We start from the raw sequence: 14203 nt of genomic DNA, 5'->3' as shown, positions 1-14203 counted from the left end.
TTCTTGTCACACTTTGGGAGCCTTAGTACCAACCAAAGCCTACCTGAGTATTGTTGTTGATAATCTCCATCCCTTTATCATGACGGTGTAATCATCTTCTGTCAGCTGCTTCCAGTATTTGACATTGCCTTTTGAAAATTAGCACCGTATCACAAAATGATCTCAAACTGGTTTCTAGAAGATGACAATGAGAAGAATCTCTGAAGAATTTTTCTGGCACTTTGTTGAATCTATCCCATGAAGAATTAAAGCAGTTCTGAAGGTCAAGGGTGGTCCAACCAGATGCCCCACACATGGATCCCGAATGCCTAGATCTATACAGAATCAAAAGGAACCTAAGAGCCTTTATCATGAACTAAATGTGGATTTGGCCAACTTCAAGCCAATAGCATCAAGTGCAGCATCTACCAAGGAGATCCTTTGTCCCCAATGGTCATTGACAAGACTGGCTACAGATACTGACTATGGAATGGAGCAATCATCAGCCACCTCCTCTACATGGATGACATCAAGCTGTACGCTAGGACTGAATGAGACATTGTTCACTGATCCACACCACCAGGATCTACAGCAACATCATTGGAATGTCATTTGGACTAGATAAATGTAGTCGGATGTTAACAAAGAGAGGAAAAGTAGTCAGAACTGAGGGAATTGCACTACCAGAAGGGAACATTGCAGACATTAAGGACGGCTACAAGTACCTGGGAATTCCACAGGCAAATGACAACCACAAATGAGAAATGGAAACTGCAACCACCAAATACCTGCAAAAGGTCAGGCAAATCCTGAGAAGTCAGTTGAACTGGAAGAACAAGATCCGTTTTATCAACAGCTACACCCTGCAGGTTATCAGGTTCTCTGCTGGGATAATAAGCTGACCAAAGGAGGAGATAGAGGCCACTGACATCAAGACAAGGAAGCTCCTCATCATGCATGGAGGGTTTCACCCCAAATCCAGCACCCCAAGACGTAACACTAAATGTAAGGAAGATTTGGGGAGTGTCAGAATCACTGTCCAGGATGTGACAACAAACATCCATGAGTACATAGGAAGATGGCCACAACCAAGGATGATGGCCAGAGCTAGCAAAAGAGCCCTGCATGGTGACATCCAGAAGTCCTGCCAGTGGCTGGACAAAGCTGGACTGAAAGATAGCGCAGAGGCACTAATCATGGCAGCACAGGAACAAGTTCTGAGCACAAGATCCACAGAGGCTGGGGTCTAGACAGACAGACAAACTGGTGATAGATAATCACACGGACATAGTAGTGGTGGACGAGCAGAGGAAGACAGCGGTAGAGATAGATGAATGATGAAGAAAGTAACAAGTAACCAAGTAACAGAACTATAAGGAAGAAGGAACATGAGAAGCTGGAGAAGTTTCAAGGGAAAAGAACTCAAGAAGATATGGAGTGGGGAGGTAACAGTGGTCCCAGTGGTAATCGGAGCACTTGGTGCTGTGGCCCCCAAGCTAGGCGAGTGGCTCCAGCAGATCCCAAAAACAATATTCGAGATGCGCAGTCCTAGAAACAGCAGAGATACTGTGCAGGACCCTCAAGCTCCCAGGACTCTGGTAGAGCACCCGAGCTTGCAGGATAGAGCGCCCACAGGGGCAAGAGGGGATGTTCTTGCTAATAATTTTAGAGGTTTCTTCCCACTGATTGCCAAGGAACACAGAAAAGACCCTTAAACTAAGACCACCTTTTTTCAAACAACCTCAAATTTGGCTTTGCACTACAACTCATAGTTTTGAAGCCGACTGCATCTGATCTGACCTAGTTTTACTGATTCACTGACCTGTATGCTTTTCCATTTATCCTTTCCTTTTTCGTTTCTCTAGGTACAAACAACACGCTTACCTGCCTCGAGGATGGTCTATGGTCCTTCCCAGAGGCTCTATGTGAGCTTCGTTGCCCAGCCCCTCCTCTTGTACCCAATGCTGTGCTGCAGACAAAACGTTGCCAGCAGTCAGACTTAAAAGTTGGCACACTCTGCAAGTACAAGTGCAGGCCAGGCTACCATGTTACCAATAAACCCAAGCGGTAAAGAAATAAACTGAAATTTTTTTTGTTCATTTTTTGCTACTTTGAAACTTTGTTCCCACATGAAATTAGGGTCTGCACGTGATTCAATTAATCATCTCTCTTTTCCTTTTAGGCGTGCATTCAAACGCCAGTGCACAGAAGACGGCACCTGGCTCGAGGGATCTTGCGAGCCCGTGACTTGTGATCCTCCACCTCCGATCTTCCATGGCTCCTATAACTGTACCAATGGGTTTCGTTTTGACAGTACCTGCACCCTAAACTGCTCTGACCCTGCTGGTAATACTGCTATCGCCGGCACAGGACGCTCTGCCCATACGGTGAGGCTGCTGCACCCTACTTGCAAGCAGGTCTGTCCATCTCTTTCCTCTCTGTCTATTCTTGCTTTGCCAGTGTCCTTGTCTTCTCTTTTTTATCTCTTCTTTGCACCCTCACAGTTCTTTTTTGTTTTGTTTGTTCAGCATAACTTAGTAATAAATAATATAATCACAGATAAATATAGTGCATTTAAAACAATTTGTACCACCAGGCTGATTCTCCAGGATTACTGGTAATGTTGTTTGTTTGGAAATCACTACAGACAAATTGTTATTAATATACTCTTGTGTAATATCATACATAATTACTAATGACCAATGATAATGTACTAAATTAACGAATTAATGACTGAAAAATAAGATACAGCCTTTATCCTGGCTGTTTTTTTCTGATACGTCTTTCTCTGCCCTGCCTGCTTTTCTCCCTGTCTCCCTTAGCCCGACTCAATTTGACGCCATGCTAATTAGATTGCTATTGATTTCCAGAACAGCCCTGCTGCCACAGACTTTTGAAATGTATACACCTTTTAATCTGTTCTGCCTCTTCGACGTTGTGGGTTGGATGCCTACTAAAAATTGGATTGTATTTCCCTGTACAGTGGCATGGCATCTCAGTGTCCTTGGCCTAGTAGTGTTTGTGCACCTGTGTGTATGTCTGTATGTGTATAATTATTTGTCTGTCAATATATGTGTTATTTTCAGGGCAAAGGGTCCAATGAGATCCGCTGTCGAAAAGATGGAAATTGGACAGGGTCGTTCCGCCTGTGCCCACACAGCCAAGGCCAGTGTTCTTTACCTCAAAACCTCCATTATAGCCTGCAATACTCATGCAAACGAGGACACGGCATAGGTCTGTATGCACAAATCTACTGTTACTTAATGCTTTTTTTATACTAGGTTCATCTTTCACACATTGCCAAACCATTGTGACATAGTCTCACAATGGTTTGGCAATGACGAGGAAAATAAATCTCGGCATTCGTGGTGTTGATCTTTCATTAGTGTAATTCTCTCTGTCACTTTGTCACACAAACAAACACAGGTGAGGAGTGTGAGCTGACATGTAGAGAGGGGAACAACGATGTTGTGATCCTCCCTCACAATATGACCGTAGGAAAAGTAATGAAGGAGCACTGGAGAAATCCACCTAAGTTGAAGGTAAGTTTGCATGTGTTTGTGTGCGCCTCACAGCTCTGAGAGACGCACTTCACGAAGTTCTGTGAAGCACAGCTCTTCTCCTTGGAATTTCACATATAGTTCCTTGATCCTGACTCCATCGCTTGCAATGCAAAATGCCAACCCAATGCCATACAAATATTTGGATTAGAGGCATAGCAACCTTTTAAAATTTATTCTTGACAACAAGTATGAAAACCTCCTGCTGCCCACTTTCCTTTCAGTCTTCAAGATGATATAGTAGTAGATATAGTGGAGAGATAATGAGGTACAAGAACTTTATTCCCAAGGTGTAAAGATTTTTTTCTAAATTCCAGTGTATTTGTCTTGCTGAAGAATTGTTGTGAGGCACTTGTTTTCACCCTCACTGCCACTGTGACCAACCTTATTCATTCAGGTTAATCACTGTTAAAGAACACTGAAGCTCACTGGTAATTGGCCTAATTTAGATATACCTTACAGGTACTTAAATAATAAAGTGTTCTTTTTTTGGCAGATAGCAAAACACAGAGGTAGGAGGCTGTGGTGGAGAAGGTCACATAGCACAGGACCGTACATTTTGTCTCTTTTGGGGCTCTCCGACACAACCATGGTGTCATTTGAGATATTCATGAAGATTATGGTTGAGGTCAGCAGCTGTGTAGAGGTACAGCTGGACCGTGTGTGTTGTCTAAATTCTAATTTTACTCTCAAAATGTATCAATGCCACAAATGTTGAATCTGCCTTAAGTACTTTTGTCAGCTTAATGCCCTTTTAGCTGTAGAACAAGAGACAGGTCTTACTAAATAGCATCGAGTTTTGAAACTAGAGAAGTCGCGCCTGACCAAAAGAGTACATTTTATTTTTCTCTTTTTTTTTCTCCGACAACACCTTTTGTTTCTGTTTCAGAGTCACACTGAGTCAGCAGTTGGTGGTGGATGCCGGGGGAGGGGTGGGTTAGGCCATGTGGACACGAAATGATCTGCTTTTATGGATTTGTGTAATTGATATGATTTGTGCTCAGGGGTAATTTCAAACCTGAGGTTATGCTGTTGGGTCCATCTGATAGTGTAAGAGAAGTCAGAGAAGTGATGTTGGTAGGATGACTGTTAAAGAGTAGGAAAGTGTGTTGAGGATAAGCGGTTAGAAGAGGTAAAGCTTTCAAGGTAATGACCACAAGTCTAAGCAAGTGTAATGTTTTGTTTTGTCCCTCCTTCTGCCAGCTCATCCTGTGTTGATATATCATAATTAATGCGAGCACACAGTCTCATCCCGAACATATACACGCAGTCATAAGCAACTACCGTAGCATCTAAAAGGGCTAACAGAAATTTGCCTTATGGCACAGGAGTGGCCAGGGGTGATCATAAATGATAAGAAATCAGTTTATATTCCTCCTAATGACTAATGGTCCTAGTCTGGCCACCCTATAAAAATGGTCTGCCACTCATGTGGCAAGATGTTCCCAATGGTAGCATGTTAGATTTGCGATCACATAATTGTCATAGTGCTATTACTGACATTAATGGTGAACCTTGTTCCTACTCAGTTAATTCTAGTATCAAAAAAAAGATGAAAAATAAAACTGAATGACCACCCAAGAGATAAGGATGCAAAAACACAGAAATACAAGATAAAAAGGGTATTAACAAAACAGAACAGAAGGATACTGCAGTAGTGGGAAGTGAAAAATAATAATAGTCATGGTGAAGGCTAACAGTTGTAATAACACCAGGAATGCTGTAAGTAGGAATTGGCAAACTATCCCTAGAGGGTGGAATTCTTCATGCACCATCTACAAGAGAATTAATGTCCCCACTTTCTAGTTCTACTTTGCTGAGCTGAAAATCAGCGTTGCCCACCTTAGTAAGTGATGTTGATTTATTGCCTTTAAACTAGTTGTATTTTGGTTCTTAGTGTGACCCACTTAGAATTCTCTCCTCCTTCTTTATCTCCACCTTCCCTCTTTCTTTTCCCTGTCTCTCTATCTATGACTACTCTGTGCCCTCAGCACCCTCCTCCCCCTTTATCAGCAAAATTACCCTGTCGGGCTTACTGCAGAATTAGTCATTTTCTATATGACATGACCTCTTCTGTGGTGGTGCTGAGATAGGGATCTATTTTTATGTGGTATCAGTCCCCTGGGGAGGCTTCAGAGGGTGAGGATCCCATACGTAGTGAGGGGTGAGGCCAGGCTACAATCATGGATTATCATGATTTACGACATTGCAGTGAGAGGAAAGAGAGAGAGAATGAGAGAGAAGGGGAGAGTTTCTAGATGACATCATCACTGTAGAGCACAAGAAGGAAAGAAAGAAAAAGTACAGCATTTGCAAAAAGTTTCACCTGAAATATAAAATAATGTTCTCAGTATTCCACCGTATATACTGACCATTAGAGCCCTTCCCTGTAGACGCACAGGCATACACACACACAGCAGGCATGTCTGGACTCAGCTATGCAGTACTATATCACAGTAGTAGAAGCATCACTCTCACAGCTCTCAGTTGCCCTCAGATGCTATGTTGTTGATTCTCTCCACCTTGAAGCCTGTATCTTTCTTTTTGCATTGATTTGCTGACACGACTGTAATGAAAAATACCTTAGTTTGCAGCAACAAAAGAAAAGAATGTCAACTTTGTGAGATATTGGGGCACAATGGATCTGAAAAATGGACCAGCTGAGGTCAGCGGGGTTTTGCTGCAAATGGTGCTTTTGGTCATGGCCAGTACTATATAAGCTCGATTTACATATCCTATAAGCAAAGCATCTGTTTGCCTGTTCACGTACAAATTCCCAACATGGGACACAGACTTTATGAGGTCACAGTCGTGAAATTAAAAATGCCCTTTCATCGTCATGTAACTATTTACACCCTTTACACCCTTATATTCTTGTACAGTGTATGCTTAGAAGGGTGCATTAGCACATATAGCTGTACATTCAGTGTACACATTGCTGTCCACCTGCCCTGAGCACAAATGTGTTCTGCTGCATTTCGAAGAGAAACACAGCAGGAGAACAGAATGGGATTCCACACATTCTGCAAAGATATTAGATAACCTGGTCCTCTTACCTCTGTGCTTCTGTCTTTCTCATGCTTCCAGTTCCTTATCCTCCTGGGGGTATGACTAAGTTATAAAAAACATTTTTTTTTAAGTTATGTCTTTTAAAAATCAATTTACTCGGTTTCAGTGTAAAGCAAAGGAGGCTTCACAAAAAAGCTTCTATGAGTAGCACATGAGCTCTTTTGATAACGTCTATGTTTCCCTGTCTTAGGGGTGTGTCCGTGCACAGCTTAAATGTGCCCATTGAGTTTAGTACGGTTAGGGATTATGTGGCCTGAAATCTGGGAAAAAAGGACAAACTCCTGGCAGGAAATAAATTGTACAGAGCAACTTTTCAAGCGTCAGTGTTTCTTTGTTTCAACCCACAAATGTTGATTTATCTTACAGAGTATTATCTGTACAATGGGGCTGAAATGGTATCCACACCCAGAATTCCTCCACTGCATCAAAGGATGTGAGGTAAGGCATACAAAAATTTAATTTTCATACCTACTTTCTTGACTCAAACACAGGATATATGGTGTGTAAAGCTTTCGGTACTACCTTCTGTACTTAGTCCACCCTGAATGCTTATTAAGAATTAAGAGGGTACGTAGCAATCAGGTGCTGCTGATCAAATGCACTTGATTAATTGCTCATCAACAAGTGAGACTGGAACTTTCAGATGTGTGCTAACACAATGCTGCAATCTACTTATAACTGGACATCCGAGCAGATTCATCCCAAGGTCAGAATGTTAAAATTCATAACAGTAGAATTAGAAAAAAGCCTGAACAAGTGTGGCTTGTTTGGAAGGGTTCCTGGGCAAATATGGAACAGCTTAGGGGTGGTGATTTGGGCTTGTTTTATAGACACAGGACCTGGACAGTCACTAAGTTGACCGTAAACTTCTCTCCATAGCAAAGGATTCTAGAATCAAATGTGAGGCCTGTGAAACACCAAAACCTTTCCCAAGACTGGGTCATTCAACAGGACAATGATCCCAAGAATAGTAGCAAATCTACCACAGAATGGCTGAAAAAAGTAAATAATCAAGGTGTTGATTATATCTGCAAATGTTGATTAACTAACATAGTTCTGTAAAGAAGAGTGGGCCACATTTCCTCCAAGTCTAAAAAAGTCTGATAAAATCATATTATCATATTATCATATTACTTGAAATAATAATTTCAAGTAATAATGGTAAAGGTGATAAAGGTGGATATATCCATCCATCCATTCGCTTCCGCTTTTTGTGCATTTTGTGCAGTGAATAGTTTATGGTGTCCTCAGTTTTATTTACGGGTCTGGGCGACTAAGGGCTTAAAGAGTCAGATTGAAGAATGAGGAAAATGTAATGTATCAGATTTATCAGCAAATTTATCCAGAGGCTTCTAAAAGCCCCAAAATGCTCAAGAGAAAACAGCAAAAGACTCTGAGAGTTGTGGCAGCAATTAACAAGGCAGGATGTTCTTAGCTCAGTGTCTGTGCCTAATTGCTTGGCTCTTTCTCTTTGATATAGCCATTCATGGGAGACAACTACTGTGACTCAGTAAACAACAGAGCCTTCTGTAACTACGATGGAGGAGACTGCTGCCAATCGACTGTCAAGACTAAAAAGGTTAGTGGCATTTATTTACCTGGAAATTAGACCCAACCCCCCCCCTCTCAAAAAAAGTACTTATCCCACCTCCTGCATATGTTTTTATCATTTTACTCTACTGCTATGCATTCGGTGGAGGTTGCATGATATCTTTAATAAGCTTTGATACTTGTGAAAATCCTATTTTCAGTGTACTGTAATGAATCACAGTGCTCTGCTGAAAGGTATAGTATTTCAACCTTTGGACGATCTCTAAACAATTTCTTCCTTCCATTGTCTTGTGTGCACTGGTAGACAGATTACAGACCCTGAATTCAAGAGAGTGGGAGGTTTTAGACTTCATCAATAGTGCTCGCAAAATACCACTTGCTGCGGTATTTTGTTACTTAATCTGTTATTTTGTATAGTGTGTTCACACAATTATGTGAAATTTGGGTAGTAATTTTACTTTATTTTTAGTATTTTTAGACTATTTTAAGTAAAGGCTGTAGTTATTTGATGAGTACATCTTACTTACTTTACTACCTCATTCTAATAATAAAAGAGAACTGTCATTTTATCTATGCATTCGTTTAATCTTTCAAGAATTTTGTTTTCTATTTTTAAAATTCAGCATTGCATTTTTAAAAAATGATGATTTCTGTGGTATTAACTCCCTAAATTCTGAGTGGTACTTTGCCTGTCTCATCCCTGCCAGCTATTGGCAAGAATTATAGATGGATGTGTAGTTTAGCTTCTGGGCTGCAGCATCTGCTTTCCTGGCCTGGCCTGTTTCTCTGAATCTGGTGAAAGACTTTGGTTGTACTCCCGGCATATCCATCTGTATGTCTGGCTAGATTTATATTGAAATTGATGTCTATCACTGGATATGTCACTGTGTCTTAGTGGACAGCTTTGTCGTATCCCAATTTCATGTTTTTGGGATACATATATAAATATTTAGTAAGGTTGTTAGTTAGCAACTTCATCTTTAGCATCTATCTATTAAATCACTATGAATCTATCTTAAAATACAAATTCTTTAATTTCCTTCTTCTATTTATGTGCTATTGGCTTCTATCAGAATGCGATTCAAAATTTGAGTCTTTGAGTTCTTTCTTTTATAAGTTAACTATCAAATCTAAGCCATTGTATTCCAAATGCAGCAGAGAGTTGATGAATTGTTATCAAATTGCAAAATCTTCTGACCCTTTGGGCAGAACTTGCATAACGCACTTTTGTCGATGGATCCTATCAGGAGAACAGGCCTTATTTTTTGAGAGTTAGAAGTTATACATCAAAGGGTAGCATGGTCTAATGTTATGTTTGGATGGAGCAACACATCTACAGTTTAAAACTGAAATGCTTTTGAAGGTTTTGACATCTGTGTCTATGTTCCAGAAATTGTTTAGACTAGCTGAACGCTAAAGAAATCTTGAAGCACAATCAAAAAGCAGTGTCCTCCACAAAGGCTTATACTCTATACTCTAAATTTAAGAAATTAAATTTGTATCAAAATTTAATGGGTCCTTCTGTTGCTCATATACCGCATGCACCAAATTTGATTACATTTCACTAGGTTTCAGGGTAACCTTGCTTTCAACTACACATACACACAAATTACATGGGCCAGTGCCCTGCCAAAACAAATGTCTATGCCCCATCTCAAAACTTCAAAGAAAGCGATCCCCATCTGCACTAGTTTTAGCATTTTTTTCTTTGCCCATACTCTACTTCTTCACCAAGAAATCAATTTGGAAGTTTATGCATGGTCTTGTCAACAAGAAGACAGACAAACCTACAAAACTCAGTAACATCAGAAATACATTTTTGCATTTTGCATTCATTGAAAAATGCTTTTCAAACCATGTGCACAAAGAAGTAATCTCCTCATTTTATAACTGTCAACCACAGAGCCACGTACTGCACAACACAAGATCAACAGATTCAGAGAAACCTTTAACTATATTGACAGCGTACTCTATATTAAACTTGAGCAATAGTTTTAAAGAAAAAGTCTCAGTATATATCAATATAAGAAGACGCATGCGAGAGAGATATACTTTTTAACACACAGTCCCTGAGGTTTACAGGTTTTAAAAGAAAATTGAACAAAGAAACATTAGGCAAAGAGAAACATTTTGTGAAACCACCCTCGTAGTCAGTAACAGCTGATAAAGATCTGCCGATACTTTATTTCTTCCTTGGTGACGCTCTCCAGGCCATTCACCACAGCAACCTTCAGCTGCTCTTTGTTGCCGGGTCACTCTGCCTGTAGTCTTGTTTTAAATCACTATGAATGAATTTTTAATGGGATTTATGGCTGACTTGGTCAGTTAAGGAAATTCTTGATTGTTTTTGGTTGCTTTTGGCTGTTTGTTACAGACCTGAATGATGAAATATCATACATTTATATATATTTGTCTCAGTTTGAACACACAAATATTATTGTAACATCTTGCAACAAAAAAAGTGGAATTGTGTCTCAAGTCCATTTAGTATGTGTGATTCTTAGTATTCAATAGTACAGCATGCAAGTTTACACACAGCTTGTAATCTACAGTTTGTTTATTATGACTTTTCTTCCCCTGCTGGGGCTCAGACCACCTGCTGCTGGTAATCATATATGGACACGCCTCTGCCCAGGCTGAGGGGAAAAGAGCATTTCTAACATTTCCCCAAATAACTTTGTTGCCTCCTAATACTTCAATATATTGGTAATAGATAGAATAGTAGTAATATGCTATTTATCAGCAAAAATGTCAAGCAAAGTATGGTTTTACTTTCCAGAACCTCAATTGTTGTGGAGGAATCTTGCAAGGCTTAATGCTATAGTATTTCTAAGCCAAAGAAACGGCATACTGAAAGTCAATAGTGTGATCCACAAAACTTGTACAAAACTATTACTGAAATAACTACACAAATTAAGCGTGAAACCATCCAGTGAATGCTATTATTACTAATAGTCATACTAGAAATAACAATGAGGTGAAGATAAGCTCCGTGATCTTCACCGCGATCTGCTATAATTCTTAATTTTCAAAGAAATTGGAAAGTTTTATCCGTTTTTCTTAATGACTCTAGGCTGTTCCCCTGGGTTTACACCTGAACAATGCTTGTCCAAATTCTATTTAAAGACATTATGCATGGACTGCAACTACAACTGGCTGGTGTTTTCCACTAGTGGGTCCCCTGCAAATTATTCAAGGCATTTAAAAAAAATTATTCTGAAATAACCAGTTGTAATTTGATTTATCAGATGCCAGGAGCAAGGGGCAAGGAAAGGTTACTGTGGGTGAGAAAGAAAAAGGAAACACTAAGGAATTAAGCTGATATGTGAAATTGATATAGGAACAAAGGAAAACCAGATGTTTGACATTAATCCCTTTTCTTGCGAGCACATTGCTTAATTGATGCTTTTTGCTCGCAAACACATGTTGCTTAATGTCTTGGCCAATATAAACATACCTTGTTTTCACGAAACTCAATTTAACCTGAATGCGAGTTTTAAATGATTACATTTTAACAGCCTTCCTGACAATCTTTATATGTTACTTTGATATCGCTGCCCATATTTCCTCTCTATTTATTGTTTTAGTACTTGCGTTAATAAGACATTTGGATTTAGTTGTTTATCTCATATTCTCACAATCATTCCTTTTTGATCAACTCAGACAAGTCAGTTACAGGGCGTTTTGCACCTGATGCTTATTTTCTACAATCCATGGCGATTAACCCAGGACAGAGATTCATAAAAAAAATATGTTATATATAATAAAAACAAATGTGTAACTCATTACAGATTCTGCTTCTCTGACCTGCTGATTAATGCTTTTCCCAGCTGACAAAGACAGACAGTTTTTATCTCTTCAGAGTGAAATCAATGTTCCCATTCAGACCTCAAATAAAGACATTGTTCCAGCTCGCTTACATGTGCCTAAACACGTATTTCATCAACAAAGGTTTTGTTTCTGTGACACTGTGATTTTTTTTTCTTCTTGTTAGCTAGAAATTTTTTTTAAGTCATCCACAGTTGTCTTAATCAGAGACAATAGCATAATCCTTTTTTGTCTGTCTTTGATACAGTACATTTACTCTGCTATAATGAAATACAGTTCCACGCATTAAATTAAATGAAGTTATTTGTGAGGTGTAAATTGCATTTTTTTTTATATTTAAGTACCTGTGCATTAAATTTACTGACTAGAGACAAAAATAACTTTTTGATTTTTTTTGCAATATCTCCGATGTCTCTTTGCAGTAGGCTCCTTGACCCAGCTGGTTGTATTCTGGTTATATCCTATGTAAAAGCAAGGTTACTGAGTGCACACGTTGGTTTGCCATTAAATAGCCCTCTTCCGACAACTATGTCGCTATTTATGGATGTAAGTGTTGATGTGAATTTCTGTTCAATGTGATTTTCTGTATATGTAGACAGCAACAGTTTCATCAGATGTATAACATGTAATTGCCAACGTTACCCCACTGCACTCTCCAGCTAACTGCTATTTTGTCTCTGTCCTGACAGCCACGTGGTTAATTTACACAGATAATGAATTATAAAAGTTGTAATGTAATTGCACTGTAATAAAATTTCATAAATAAAGCAAAACCAACAGATAAATTATTGTGAGAGAAGAAGAAGTGAAAGCTGTGTACTAAATAGAAATGCTGTCATGCAGTTAGCATTTTTTTAACATTAGCGTCAGCATTTAGGAAATATTTACTAGTTGTGGCTCTGGCAGTACAACTAGTACAAACTTTTTCTACATAGACAACAAAACCCAAACGCCAGTCAATGCCGTAACACAAAATAATTGTTCGTTAATGTTGTTTGTGTAAGCTAGCTAGCTTTTGCCATCACCTTCGACGCTGAAAATGAATCTTTCTTCCGCTGGCTTCTTAACGTAGCTAACATGGTGACCATTGAGGGTGAGAAGAGTAGTTTTTAAATACCTTTTTGTCTAGTATGAATAAACTGAGTAAAGGTGGTGCAGTGTAGAGAGCGTGAATGCACATAGGAGCCGTGATAGTAGCCTACAGAAGAATGAGAACCAGCAAAGGCCTTCTCAAAGACTAATGGAAAACTCCATAGGAGCCCAACGCCCCACCCCCATCTCTGCATTCCCTCATTCATTATCTCATTATCATGCAGTCTTCCCTTCACACATTCCCACTTTCAGTCACTTGGGTTGTCTTTTTTTTTCTCACTCTCGCTTAATCTAATTCACACACAAACAAAACGCACCTGAACAGACACAAACCATCAGTTACTGGTCATTCAGTAGGAATTTTACTCTTGCTTGTTATTGTTCCCAGTGTATGTCATTGAACTTACTGGTGCTTTATTTTCATAAAACCACAGACAGATCTTGTTTGCCTGATTACTTCTATTTACTTCTCTATTTTGGTAACAGAACAAAATGGTTTTCCAACATGCACTCATCATCGTATATCTTTTCTATGATTTGAGTCCGTCCAGCAAGTCTGTGGATAATAAATAGATAAATCAACAAGTATTCACCCTCACTTCTTTATTCTGCAACCAAAATCCAAAAAGGTCATGTAATGGTCAGTAGTTTATCATTTTTATGTCAGTTCAATGATGGAAGAGATACAACACAATTCATGAAAACATCTGTACACCCCAGTTAATGAAAGCCGCTTAAAGTGACTTCTTTACCGCTGTTGCACGATTGTTTATTATTATGCTCTCCGGCATCACAATCCATGCCTCTTAAAATGTAAACTGATTCAACAGTTCAATGTGAAAAATCTTAATGTTTGGAATGTAATACAATTTCCTCCAGACACAATCCGGAGCACTTTGTTTTCTTACCAAACAAAATCATATTAAAGGAATTATGTAATTTTCACTTAAGTTTTCCAGAGCTTTCTCTTTTTGCATGTTCGTTCAGAATTTATTCCCGATAAGAGCTGAATAACAGCTGGAAGGGGGAAAAAATAAGGGGAAAATGTACTGAAAAGCAACGGACCTCGTTTACTTTTCTTCCACTTCCCAGCAAATACTGCTATATCCCTTTGTTTTGGTAAT

The 14203-nt window shown here is 39.2% G+C and overlaps 1 protein-coding gene across 1 annotated transcript in view; it reads left to right on the top strand.

Annotated features, from left to right (window-relative positions):
* The window catches only part of pappaa (pregnancy-associated plasma protein A, pappalysin 1a), a 103020-nt gene that overhangs the window by 77884 nt on the left and 10933 nt on the right, over positions 1-14203 (top strand). The window contains exons 16-21 of the mRNA XM_080874104.1: positions 1845-2046; positions 2162-2366; positions 3066-3213; positions 3406-3521; positions 6975-7046; positions 8089-8187. Coding sequence (XP_080730230.1) covers positions 1845-2046; positions 2162-2366; positions 3066-3213; positions 3406-3521; positions 6975-7046; positions 8089-8187 — 842 coding nt within the window. The remainder of the gene's footprint in view (positions 1-1844; positions 2047-2161; positions 2367-3065; positions 3214-3405; positions 3522-6974; positions 7047-8088; positions 8188-14203) is intronic.

Source organism: Rhamphochromis sp. 'chilingali' (assembly GCF_963969265.1).
Source record: "Rhamphochromis sp. 'chilingali' genome assembly, chromosome: 2".
Taxonomy (NCBI): Eukaryota; Metazoa; Chordata; class Actinopteri; order Cichliformes; family Cichlidae; genus Rhamphochromis; species Rhamphochromis sp. 'chilingali'.
The sequence above is the reverse complement of the archived record's forward strand: the minus strand, read 5'-3'. Positions and strand labels throughout refer to the sequence as shown.